This window comes from Giraffa tippelskirchi, chromosome 8 (assembly GCF_054371585.1).
Source record: "Giraffa tippelskirchi isolate mGirTip1 chromosome 8, T2T-mGirTip1v1.2.pri, whole genome shotgun sequence".
In the NCBI taxonomy this organism is placed as follows: Eukaryota; Metazoa; Chordata; class Mammalia; order Artiodactyla; family Giraffidae; genus Giraffa; species Giraffa tippelskirchi.
The window spans coordinates 28,132,375-28,146,366 of NC_137282.1; the positions used below are offsets into that span (position 1 = coordinate 28,132,375).

Below are 13,992 nucleotides of genomic sequence, written 5' to 3' on the forward strand. Positions count from 1 at the left end.
TCCGACTCCGTGCGACCCCATAGACGGCAGCCCACCAGGCTCCGCCGTCCCTAGGATTCTCCAGGCAAGAATACTGGAGTGGGTTGCCATTTCCTTCTCCAGTGCATGAAAGGGAAAAGCGAAAGTGAAGTCGCTCAGTCGTGTCCGACTCTTAGCGACCCCATGGACTGTAGCCTACCAGGCTCCTCCGTCCATGGGATTTTCTAGGCAATTATACTTTGATAAATAATGTTTTTTTAATTTTGAAAAAGGAAATTTTTCAAAATTCAAATTTTTTTAAAATATGGATTTTTTTTTACATTGAACATAACTGTAATTAACATTTTTAAATTTCAACTTTGTGGAAGCTATAATTGACATACACAGTTGTAAGATGTTGCAAGTGTACATAGCAATGACACGTGTACGCTGTGAAAGGATTCTCTCCATTTGTTAACACATCCATCATTTCATTTGTTAGTCTTTTCTTTTTTTGGTGAGAATATTTAAATTCTCCTCTCTCTGTTGTTGTTGTTTAGGCACTAAATCTGTCTGATTCTTTTGCAACCCCATAGACTGTAGCCCGCCAGACTCCTCTGTCCATGGGATTTCCCAGGCAAGAATACTGGAGTGGGTTGCCATTTCCTTTTCTAGGGCATCTTCCTAACCCAGGGACCTCCTGCATTGGCAGGCGGGTTCTTTACCACTGAGCCACGAGGGAAGCCGTCTACTTTCAGCAAATGTCAATTCTGCAATACAGTGTTATCAGCTACGGTCACCATGTCATACATTAGATCCTCAGACCTTATTCCCCTGACAGCTCAAAGTTTGTACCATCTTACCAACTTCTCCCTATTTCCCTGCCCCCACCCCCAGCCCCTGGCAACCACTTTCTTACTGTTTCTATGAGTTTAACTTTTTTTTTCTGTTTTAGATTCCACATTTAAGTGATAGCATGCAGTATCTGTCTTACTTATTTTGCTTAGCATAATGCCCTCAAGGTCCATCCATGTTGTCACAAATGACAATACTTGCTTCTTTCTCACGCTTGAATAATGTTTTATGGTGTAAATACACCACATCTTTATCCATTCATCAGTTGGCAGACACTTAAGTTGCTTCCATATCTTGACTATTGTGAATAATGCTGCAGTGAACACAGGAGTGTAGGTATCCCTTCAATATTCTATCTTCATTTCCTTTGGATATATTCCCTGAGGTGGGATTCCAGGATGATATGGTAGTTCTATTTTTAACTTTTTGAGGGACCTCTGTATTTTCCCCTGTAGTACCGGCACCAGTTTATTCCCACCAACAGTGCACAAGGGTTTCCTTATCCCCACATTTCACCAGCACTTGTTATCTCTTGCCTTTTTGATAGTAGCTGTTCTAACAGGTATGAAGGAAAATCTCATTGTAGTTCTGATTTGCATTTCCATGATGATTAGTAATGTTAAACACTTTCTCACGTACCTGTTGGCCATTGTATGTCCTTCTTTGAAAAATGTCTATTCAGTCCCTCTGTCCATTTTTTAATCAAATTGGTCTTTTATGAGTACTGGCTTTTTGCAGTTGATTTATAGGAGTTCTTTATATATTTTGTATATTAACCCTTTATTGGATATATGATTAGGAGATATTTTCTCCCATTCTGTAGGCTGTTTTTTTCTTCTATGATGATTTCCTTTCCTGTGCAGAAGTTTTTAGTTTGATATACTCTTAACTTGCGTGTTTGTGCGTTTGTTGCTTTGCTTTTGTTGTCAAGCAAAAAAAAAAAAAAAAAAAAATGGCGAAGACCAAAGTCAAGCTTATGCCTTGTATTTTCTTCTGGGACTTTTATAGTTTTAGACCTTATACTCATATCTTGTATGGATCTTGAGTTGATTTTTGTGTATGGTGTAAGATAGGGGTGCAGTTTTATTCTTCTGCATGTGGCTGTCCAGTTTTCCCAGTACTATCCTTTCCGCATCATATAGTCTTGGCTCTTCTTTCATAAATTAACTGAGCATGATTGCATGAGTTTATTTCTGGGCTCTCTATTATTTTCCATTGGTCTGTGTGTCTGTTTTTAGGGCCAATATCATTTTTTTTTAATTTTATAGCTTTGTGATAGAGTTTGAAGTCAGGAAGTGTGATTTCTCCAATTTTGTCCTTTCTCAAGATTGCCTTGGTTATTCATGATCTTCTGTGATTCCATGCAAATTTTAGAATTGTCTTTTCTATTTGTGAAAAATGCCATTGGAATTTTGGTAGTGATTGCTTTGAACCTATGTATTGTTTTGGGTAGTATGGACATTTTACCAATATTCTTCCAAGCTGTGAACATGAAATATCTTTACATTATTTATAGCTTCTTCCATTTCTTCCATTGATGTCTTACAGTTTTTAGTGTACAAGTGTTTCATCTCCTTGGTTTCATTGATTCCAAGTAGTTTGTTCTTTTTTACGCAATTGTAAACAGGATTATTTTCTTAATCCTTCTTTCTGATATTTTGTGATTAGTGATATTAGTGATTAGTGGTAGAATCTTTAGGGTTTCCGTATGTGATATCAAGTCATCTGCAAATAGAGACAGCTTTATTTCTTTCAAATCAGAAAGAAAGAAGTGTTTCTTTTAAAAGATCATAGATTTTCTTTTCAAAGTAGAAATTTAGGGTGGATGGCAGGGGAGACACAGTCACTTAGTGAAATAAACAAGGACAGCTGTCATCAGGATGTTATCACTCTGCAATTTGCCACACAATTCTTTATGTGACATTTAATAGACATCTCTTTCCTCCAACCATCACCTTGGGTTATAAGCTGTCAAAGGTAATGGAAAGTCTTTTTTTAAAGCTAATTGTCACAACCTTTAAGTGTCCCTTCCCCTTAGGTTCAGTAGTAACGACTTCACTGGGGCAAGAGGCTAGTGTTTGATTCAACTAGTTCTTTGGGTCTGTCTCCTCTTATTCACTGCAGTGGGCAGAGGGCATGGGGAGAATCTCAGCTAAAAGAAGGCTCTGTTTAAGGAAGAAAGAAAAGCTGCCTGGAAAGCAGAATTCCTTTTCAATTCCAATATGTCACTAAGTTGGGCATGGAATAATTGAGTAATGGGAAAATACACACAAATTAACTTTATAGACTGTGGTGGCTTAGTTCAATCTAAAGCAATAAAATAAAGTCTGTGTATTTTCAGGAAAGTGTTGATTACATTCAAATGACTCAATCAAAGGTAAAGGTCTGTCTCAAAATATTCAAAATATTGGTGAATGGGAATGATGCCAGTTAACCGATCTGGGGATGGTTTGCAACAGTGGGGGAGGGTGTTTGATCCTGCTGCTGTTGCTGCTGCTGAAGATGATAATAATGTTGCTATAAATCATTTTTAAGGGATTCCCTGATGGCTCAGATAGTAAAGAATTTGCCTGAAATCCAGGAGACCAACCCAGGTTCAATCCCTGAATTAGGAAGATCCCCCAGAGAAGGAAATAGCAAACCACTCCAGTATTCTTGCCTGGAGAGTTCCATGGACAGAGAAGTCTGGTGGGCTATAGTCCATGGGGTCACAAGAGTTGGACCCCACTGAGCAAATAAATTATTTAGATGGCTGCAAATGGGCACAACTGTGTTTGAATCCAGGTCCACTTGACTTCAAGACCTATCGTTTCAACACTATTCAGTTCACCTATAACATGTGTTTCTATAGTCTAATTGTTTACATGTCTCTTTGATGATGTGTCTGACTTACCAGGTCCACATTAAGGTTTTGGTTTATTTTCATTAGGAATACATTTGGCTTTTGGTTTACAGAATAGAAACCAACAGAAATTTCCTAGTACTATACTACCAAGTTGATCAATAACTTTGACTTAGAAAAAAAATGCATTTGCAAGTACTTAGATGTATTCTATAATCATTCTTAAGTACTATAAAAGTAAAAGATACCATGAAAGTAGGATACTAAAGCAATGTTAAATCACTTGACCATTTAGTGCAAAAAGAAACCAATATTCTTTTATAATTAAATAAGAAAGTAAATTACAGACTTTGGAACTTTGAAATAGCATCAGAAAGAAAATTATCTACCAGGATTGACTTTGAACTAGTATACTTTTTAAGGAAAATCTGTACATATTTGGACTAGCTTGCATTGTAAAGTCTGAGAAATAAAATTGCTAGTTTCCTTGAAAAACATATGGGCACAACTGGATTTGAATACAGGTCCACTTAACTTCAAGACCTATTCTTGAACCAGCACTATTCAGTTCACCTATAACATGTGATTCTATAGTCTTCAGGAAATTTTTCCAGGTATAATGATATTTGGTATAATGAAAAAGAACACTGTACTTTTATGAAAATAATCAATGACCTCATGTCCTTTTGTTCATCACTATTCACAATAATGATTTTGTCTTATTCCTATGAAATGACGCTAAATGTGTTCTGACCCCAGCATTCATGTGTGAATGCTATGGGTAATTTGGCTTCTGCATACAAAGGACCCATCTTTAGGCAGCATTCATTCAGGAATGTTCAGAGGGATTTAAGTTCTTATATGGAGGCTGAGCAGAGACAACTGTACCCTCATTATTGACTGAGATGATCTGTGCCACCCACTCAGAGGCAAAGGAGCCCCCAAGTTGGCATCATAGACTGGCTGTCAGCTCAGAGAAACCATTCAGAAAAGGGGTTGATGTGGATTCTCATTTATCTAAGCTCAGGGATTGTAAAGAACATAATAAACAACTTGGGGTATTTTCTGTGAACATTTCAAAGCAGCCTATTAATACAGTAGAAAGGATAAATGTCAACAACTTAAATTATGTCATTTGGCTATAATTGAAAAGTGAAATCATTTGGCATTTATGAATACTGCTAATCCTACCACAGAGAGAGAGAAATGCATTGACCACTCAGGGTAGTTTATGCAGAAAGAATGGTACATATGACCCCATTTCAAAGTAAATTCAGGCTAAACTCTGGTGCATAAAATTAATATGCACCATATTTTTATTCTTGTGTTTAGAATATATCTCTTAAAAAAAAATCTAACATTCCTCAATGTTTTCTCACCACTCTGATTGTGTGGCCTACCTTCTGAATTATATATGTACTCTGAATAGAATAAAAATAACCTAGCAATTTACTGGATTAAAATTATTCCATGGAAAATCTTTCAGGCTCCAGTCTTAAAATCCTCATATTAACTGAGCTAAAGTGTAGTCCTATAGTTGTACAGCTGGCCTTGGTGCTTAAATTCAAGTCTATAAAAATAACATAACTAACACAGAATTCTTGGACAAAATTGAGGAGAGGCGTTGACCCTGCTCCTCTTCAGAATGGAATGCCCAATAATCAAAAGAATTCAAGCAGAACTATAAGATTATGGGCACAAAGTCATGTTGGTGCCCATGAATGAGCAATCAAACATCTTAAGATCCTCCTTCAAAACTTAAATGACCCAATCTGCTGTCATGTTGGAAATAAAGACTACTCTTATCCATTAAAAAACGAGAGAGATAATTGAAAGGAATTCAAGGGAAATTAAGAGACCATAGCCACAAAATCATGTCATTGCCCTCTGACCTATGAGAAAAACAAATCCACTGCTATGTACAAATTGTTGCTGTTGTTGTTGTTTAGTGCTAAGTCGTGTCGGACTCTTTGTGACCCCGTGGACTGTAGCCTGCCAGGCTTCTCTGTCCAGGGGATTTCCCGGGCAAGAACACTGGAGTTGGTCCCTTCTCCAGAGGATCTTCCCAATCCAGGGACTGAACTCAGGTCTCCCACATTGCAGCCAGATTCTTTACCATCTGAGCCACCAAGGAAGCCTTTATGTTGCCTTTTATATAAAAACTTCAGCAAGAACTGAATTTAAGGAAATATAGCTCCACACCACCTGTTGAATATCATTCTGACATTCGAATGCACAGATAGTTCTTTGCCCTGTGGATTATCTGCTGAGGTTCAAGGTAGCCTGCATTTTATGGTCAGTTTTCATAGTCTTGGACCTAGTATATTTCCAATTTAAGAGAATACTTGAAATACTGTCTCTCCTAGGAGCAAGTAAACACTCCAGGAATTTGATACTTTCCAGAATAATCTGTGCTTGTTATGTAAGTACCATCAAAAGCACTTTTTCAGAACAGAACAAAAGAGATTAGATTCGCCTTAGTTCTAACTGTCTAAAGCGAGTTCTCAGCTGTAGACTTGTTAATGGCTTCAGCACAAATAATGGAAATCAAACCACGCGTTTTCATTAGTCACCAAAGAAGCCTTAGGTTTCGGGTTCTTCTGCAGAGCTCAATCACTGTGATTCTTCTTTTAACAACTTGGAAAATGTCTTTCCTGATTAGGAAGTTAATCATTTCACGTTTTGACATCTAAAACAATGAGAAGTATTAAAAAAAAAACCCTCGGAAATTACACTTATAAGTAACAGGATACATCACTTTAAAGATGACAAGCTCAAGGATTTGTGATGCCTTTCTTTGTTCCTAATAATTCTATTCTACTTTTTGAGTGTCAGATACTTTGTAAATATCGGCATTTGAATTCAAACAACAAATGCTGATAATTAGTTCCCTAAACTTGGTATCAAAACATTATTATAGTAGCAGGTTTCATGTTTTGAGAACTAACCTTCCTTCAGTTAGATGTTTTCTGTAGCAATTATTACTATCCCAGTTCAAACACTGTCTTTGTGATTCAGTTTTAAAACTTAAAACAGTTTTTTTTTTTTTTTTTTTTTATTTGAAGGGTAACTGCTTTGCAGTATTGTGTGGGTTTTCACCAAACATCAACATCAATCAGCCACAGGTTTACCTATGTCCCCTCCCAGTTGAAAAACTTAAAACAGTTTTAAACATCAAGTCTTTTGAAAAGGAGTGATAAATAGAACTGGGGAAATGTCTTTCCAGCCCTCATTTTTCTGGAGGCTTGTTTATTCCTTCTTGTTTTAGAAGTTGCTTCAGCCTTGGTCACAGACATCCCCTGAGGCTTCTCTTTTCTATTTATTTTGCCCATTTAAGGTTAACATATTAGGAATTTTGCTACTGAGACATTAAAATAAATACATCTGGGGCTTTCTCAAGGCTCCTGCACTGACCACTGCCTTCTTCCCTGACTTCACTGGCATCCCCTCAATCCAGGCGGTATTAAGGCTACCGAGTAGAGCTCCTTAGCTATGTACCACGTTTATTTTTGTATTCGGAAAAAGAAAATAGAACCCTGCCTCTTTATTTATACTAGCTGAAAACCAAGAGTTAAAACTCATCATAATAAAGTGTCCTTCAATCACTATTTAAAGTCAATTGGCATGAAATTTTACGGTAAAATTCAGTGTAATGTCATGACTCTCTCAGTCCTGGATGTGGCAGCTGCAGTGTCCTTCAGGGTGGATGGGCAAGAATGGAACACTAAACACAATCAGGTGATACCAAACACTGCGTACTGAGGATGTCATCCGTGTTGTTTTCAGTGAATAGCTCTGAAAAATACATTGGGGTGAACGTCAGGACTATCATTTTATCTGTTCTATATATTCACTGCTGTAGTATTGATTGAGTACCAGGATCTTGGAGAAGAAAATGGCAACCCACTCCAGTATTCTTGCCAGGAGAATCCCATGGACAGAGAAGCCTGATGGGCTACAGCCCACGGGGTTGCAACAAGTCAGACACAACGGAAGCGACTTAGTACAAGTACCAAGATATTAGTAATTCAATGTAGGTATAAAAAAGATAAAACCCTTTTCTTCTTGGGTCATATATATGTCTCATACCATTTGAGTGTATTTGGTTTTGTGCCGGTTTATTTCTCGAATTTTCCCTCTGCCTGGGGGAGAAGGTATCATTTTATGTAGCCAGTATCCACATTTTAAAATTTTTTGTAGGTTTAAATAAACTTTTTTCCAGTTTTTGAGATATAACTGACATACAGTACTGTACAAGTTTAAGGTAAACAGCAAAATGATTTGACTTACATACATCATGAAATGATGACCCCAGTAAGTTTAGTGAACATCCATCATCTCATATAGATACAAAATTAAAGAAATAGAAAAAATATATTTTTCAATGTGCTGAGAACTCTTTGGATTTTCTCTCAACAATTTTCATATATAATTGCAGCAGTGTTAATTATATTTATCATGTACATTACATACTTAGTACTTACTTATAACTGGAAGTTTGTACTTTTCAGCTGCCTTCATCCAATTCCCCCTACTCCTACCAGTGGCAACCTCACATCTGATCTCTTTTCCTATGAGTTTGTTAGTTTATTTGTTGAGGTATAATTGACTTACAATATAGCATGTTAGCTTCTGTTACACAACATAGTGATTCAATATTTCTACACATTTCAAAATAATCACTACATTAAGTCTAGCCATGAATCTATCCCCATACAAAGATACTACATAATTATTGACTATATCCCCTACCCTGTACATTTCATCCTATGACACCTTTATTTTGCTGCTTGGGAGTCTGTACCTCTTAATGTCCCTCCCCTATTTCTCTGTTCCGCCCACCCTCTCCCCTTTGGCAACCACTTGCTTGTTCTCTGTTATCTGTGACTCTGTTTCTGTTTTGTTATGTTTGTTCATTTGCTTTGTTTTTTTATCTAAATTTTTTTTTTTTTTTTTTTGCTTCACCATGTGGGCTTGTGGGATGTTGGTTCCTGACCAGGGATTAGCCCTACGGCCCCAGAAGTCAAAGTGTGGAGTCCCAACCACTGGGTCACCAGAGAATTCCCTATCTTGTTTTTTTCAATTTCATATGTAAGTGAAATCATACACTCTTTGTCTTTTTCTGCCTGACTTATTCACTTATATCCTCTAGGTCCACCCACATTGTCACAAATAGCAAGATTTCACTCTTTTTTATGGCTGAGTGATACTCCATTGCACATATAAGCCACATCTTTATTAATCTATGGATGGGTGCTTGGGTGGCTTCCATATCTTGGCTGTTGTAAATAACACCGCAACAATCATAGGGGTGCATATGTCTTTACTGATTAGTATTTTTGTTTCCTTTGGATAAATACCCAGGGGTGAAATTGCTAGAACGTATGGTAGTTCTATTTTTAATTTTCTGAGGAATCTCCAAACTCTTTTGCATAGTGGCTGCAACAATTTATATTCTCACCAGTAGTGCACAAGGTACCCTTTTCTTGATATCTTTGCCAACACTTGTTATTTCCTGTCTTTTTGATAACAGCTTTTGAGACAGGTGTGAGGTGCTACCGCACTGTGGTTTTGATTTGCTTTTTCGTGAGGGTTAGTGATGGTGTGTGTCCTTCCATATGCCTGTTGGCCATCTGTATGTCTTCTAGGGGGAAAAGGCTTTTCAAATCCTCTGCCTATTCTTACATGGGTGGTTTGATTTTTTGATGCTGAGTTATATGAATTCTTCATATATTTTGGATATTAATCCCTTATCCAATAAATTATCTGCAAATATATTCTTCCATTTAGTAGGTGGTCTTTTCGTTTTGTTGACAGTTTCTTTTGCTATGCAAAAGCTTTTCAGTTTGATGTAGTCCCGCTTGTTTATTTTTGCTTTTGTTTCCCTCTCCTGAGGAGACATATCCAAAAATAATATTTCTAAGGCCAGTGTCAAAGAGCGTACTGCCTCTATTTTCTTCTAGAAGCTTTATGGTTTCAAGTTGTATATTTACATCTTTAATCCATTTTGAATCTATTGCTGTGCATGATGTGAGAAAGTAGTCCAGTCTGATCCTTTTGATGTAGCTGTCCAGTTTTCCCAACTGGACATTTTAAGTTTATTATTATTTACTGATCCATGAGGTATAGATAATTTTTTTTTTTTTTTACCTATCAGATATTAGTGTGCTAATGCACATGGAAACTGAATGTGTGGTGTAGGGGAAGTTCGTGTTCATTGACAATAGGCCCTACTCAGGAGCTAAGGCAAAGTGACCAGGGTTAAACAACTTTCAGAGAGCTCTTCCTCTTAGAAGAATTGCTTCCTGAAGAGAATCCTTTCGCTTTGGTTACAGGGCATAAAGAAATAAGAAACTTTTGAAGTGGGCTCAGAGAATATGCCAGGGAAAGAACTAAGTCATCTTACACATCAAGAAATACTATAAATATTTTGAAACTTGTTTTCTACAACAAGCACCATTTTTCCAACCATTTCCAATAAAGTAATCTCAACTGTCATACAGCAAGCACTCCAATGGGGAAAACCACCACATCTGATACTGAAACAGAACTGGGTTTAGTAGTCATCATTTCTTGCATTTTAGTAAAAATAGATGAAACTTACCTTTGAATTCTTGCTCAAAATACACTAAATATTCCCTGGTAATAAGTTAACTCAATAATAAATTGAATATAGTAAATTAAATAATATAATATAATAATCTCAAATAAAGTAAATTAAATAATGCAATAAACTGAATAATGTAAAGTAATGATTTCAAAGTATCAGAGTGTTTTTTAAAATTCTAGAAGAGGGCACATAACCACCAATGATCCTTTCTGGCTTAGAGAACAAAAACTGTTACTATAAACGTTTGTGAGAGCAATTTAATTTTTAACCATGAAAACCCTACTCCATTTTCATCCATTAATGGTCACCATTAAACAAAAACATGAGTTTAAGTTTATGATAATAAGACCAATAATAACTGAATTTTAACTTGAATAGAATTATAAATTCTGCCCACTTTATTAAACTCTCATTTAAATAAGACTAATGATAATGTAATATTAGCTCACAGGTACACCAAAACCAAAGAAAAACACTTTCTTGTTATTTTGTTCCCCACGCTAGTGAACAAATTAATACATCATTTTCTTTCTACAGGAAAACTGAAGACTTAAATAACAAACCCTCCAAGGTCAGAATGAACACAGGTATGCTGTCTCTGTTAGTTTTAAACTCTTCAGCCTCACTCTCTAAAAATCATCTTGGCTCTAAATCATTAGTTTAGCACTTAGCTGATCCTAAATGTGATACTGAGTTTCTGAGATAGTCAAATTCATTATTTTGATTTCTTTGTTTTTGTACCTCAATCTTACAGCTATCAAAAGTAGAAGTTTCTGTTTTGCTGTCTGTTCTTACTCCTTTTTTTCAGTAATTATATCATGACATTAACTCCTATAAACCCTAGGAAAAGGTATATCATTTGATGCATACATTTGAAAACTCTCACTTAAAATAGGCTAAATTCATAGACGGGTTGCTCTAGTGAGAGAACATTTAAAATTCTCCATTCTATAAACATTTTACGTTGACAGTGAGAGTAGAGTGCCAAAACTTCACAGGAAATCAGCTTAATTATTCCATAGACACAATACACTTAGAGTCTTAAGTATTATATTTTTAGATGTGAGAACGGTATCTCCAAATAGCTTAACATTGGTGCTCTGAACCCCATACTGTATATAGATTAATTGTAAAAAAATTTTGTAATACATATGATTTTTCTCCCCATAATATAATTATTTTAGCTTACATTTTCACCTTCTCCTTCTCCTGAAATTCTCATATTCAGTATTGAATAATTCTGGAAAGCAAGTTGAAATTTTGTAACTTGTATTTAGAAAATACCACTTCCTATCCATAAGTGATCGCTCTACAGCAAAGGAGAAACAATAGTGGAAGATATTTTTCTCGCATCAAGCCAGTCACTTTTTTGCTGACTCCTGTCATCAAAATGCCTCAAGGGAGGATTAACAACCACTGGTGAGAACCAATACCTCATCCCTAGATCAAGTGTAGAGACACGTGCTCTGAACGTGATTCAGCGGCTGCCCCTTAGCAGAAACCCTCTGGAACCGACCTCTGAGAGTTTGAAGTCAGCTGACCCCTGGAGATACAGTCAGCTCATAGGTGTGCAGGAGAAGGAAATGGCAACCCACTCCAGTACTCTTGCCTAGAGAATCCTGTGGACAGAGGAGCCTGGTGGGCTGCTGTCCATGGGGTCACCTGGAGTCAGACACGACTTAAGCGACTTGGAAAGCATGCATGCATTGGGGAAGGAAATGGCAACCCACTCCAGTATCCTCGCCTGGAGAATCCCGTGGACGGAGGAGCCCGGTGGGCTGCCGTCTCTATGGGGTCGCACAGAGTTGGACACGACTGAAGCGACTTAGCAGCATAGGTGTGCAGGCAAGATGAGGACATTGGAGACAGTCAACAAGTACAGGGAAGGCTCAGAAATCAACAGAAATTGTAATCCTGGAAACGAACCAAGTAAAGTCATTTGGACAATTGGAGATGTGAGAATTATACACGGGAAATGAAAGGATAAATAGTATTAGGCAAAGGAGACTGAAGAAAGCAAATAGAACAGAGAGCCCATCACTGAGCTTGTCTAAGTCATACTGTGAAACTGCAAAATCACCCCAGTGGGACATGCACACAAGGAAGTTATATTCACCGATTGTTCTGCAGCATTTTCTTGCAGACTTAAGTTGAACATAATCTCCCAATATCCTTCATTTTGTGGAGTCTGATTTTCCTATTTATTATAACCTTATTATGACAGATGTATAACCAGGCTCCTCCGTCCATGGGATTTTCCAGGCAAGAGTACTGGAGTGGGGTGCCATTGCCTTCTCCATTCATTACAATGCATTCAATAATTAACCTTCCTGTTCACAGAATTCAATCCCCAATAACAAAGTAGGCAAATATAAATTTGTAAATTTGTTTACTTCTCCAGGGTACTTGAATCAACTTACTGCTATAGTAGCATGAATATAACCCTCCAAAGCACCCTCTCATTAAAAGGAGTGAGCTAGGCTCTATATGGGATGTTAATTTGCCAATATTTTGATTATATGAGTGAATTTACACATCTACATATGCATGCAAATATGTTATTCAAACATACTCATACAAAATTAACTAGAAGTGACTGGAACCCTTTGTTTAAAATGCCAAAGTAATACTACAATGTTGCTATAAAAACATACCACTTTTGAAAATATATATAGAACTATAAGAGCTTCCCAGGTGGTGCTAGTGGCAAAGAACCCACCTGCCAGTGCAGGAGATGTAAGAGACAAGGCTTGATCCCTGAGTCGGAAAGATCTCCCTGGAGAAGGGCATGGCGCCCCACTCAGTATTCTTGCCTGGAGAATCCCACGGACAGAGGAACCTGGAGGGCTACAGTCCATAGAGTCACAAAGAGTTGGACACGACTGAAGTGATTTATCACATGCACACATAGAACTATACACACACACACACACACACACATAGTTTTTCAAGTTGAAGAAAGCATTGTCGCTGTATTTCAAAACGAAGTAGAAATTAGTTCATAAATATCCAGTAAATAAAACAGGTCTCCATTATCTACCTATCAATCGTTAAAGAGAGATATTACTATTTCATTGTTCATGTGTCACTCACTAAAGTTTAAAAAAAATAAGATTCTTTCAAAGCAGCTCTTTGTTTTTAGTCCAATACATAATAAACCTGCCAAGGGAACTGTGACACATTTCTCATACTAAAGTATCTAAATAATGTATAAAATATACAAAACATGCTGTATTTGTACTCTTAGAATTTTTGGTCCAGTATTTTCGAAGGAAAATCTTTGCTGGGGTGGAGAGAGAAAAAGACCTCAAATGCTCCATTGTATATGGTTTACTCCTGTGAGTGTTTCCAGCAGTAGAAGCAGCTACCGAGGGTCTTGCCACTGCCTGGAAGCGTGAGCAGGTTATGAGTGAGTGTGAAGGTGAGGGCAGCATTAGGGTTCTTTGGATGACCTAAATATGTAAGATAGCATCCTCATTTTGAGATCTAAAAGAATATCTTCAAGAAATAGCAGGAAGTATCAACACATAAGAAGAAACAGGATATAATAGATTTCTTCATTCCAGCACTTTCACCAATGCCTCAACTTTTCAAATGAAGCTCTTTATTAAACTGTTAATAAAGAAAAATTCTCCAATCATTTTACCAAGTTCTTAGAGTTACATAGAATACAAAAATTATTTAACCCAGAGGTTCCCACAGTTTCTTGGTTGACAGGTCCAAGACA

General features: G+C 37.0%; 1 protein-coding gene and 1 long non-coding RNA gene across 6 annotated transcripts in view; one reads left to right on the forward strand and one right to left on the reverse strand.

Annotated features, from left to right (window-relative positions):
• SORBS2 (sorbin and SH3 domain containing 2) overlaps positions 1-13,992 on the forward strand; it is a 205,671-nt gene that overhangs the window by 94,083 nt on the left and 97,596 nt on the right. For 3 of the 5 annotated variants that reach the window (XM_081521701.1, XM_081521704.1, XM_081521697.1), the window contains one exon: positions 10,803-10,852. The exons of 1 other annotated variant lie outside the window; for it this stretch is intronic. In XM_081521701.1, the coding sequence (XP_081377827.1) occupies positions 10,843-10,852 (10 nt within the window). In that variant the 5' untranslated portion in view covers positions 10,803-10,842. Of the gene's footprint in view, positions 1-6,021; positions 6,078-10,802; positions 10,853-13,992 lie in introns of those variants that run through there. One more of the 5 variants, XM_081521703.1, reaches the window with a different exon arrangement.
• The window catches only part of LOC145518111 (uncharacterized), a 194,789-nt gene that overhangs the window by 56,479 nt on the left and 124,318 nt on the right, over positions 1-13,992 (reverse strand). The gene's annotated exons all lie outside the window — the stretch shown is intronic.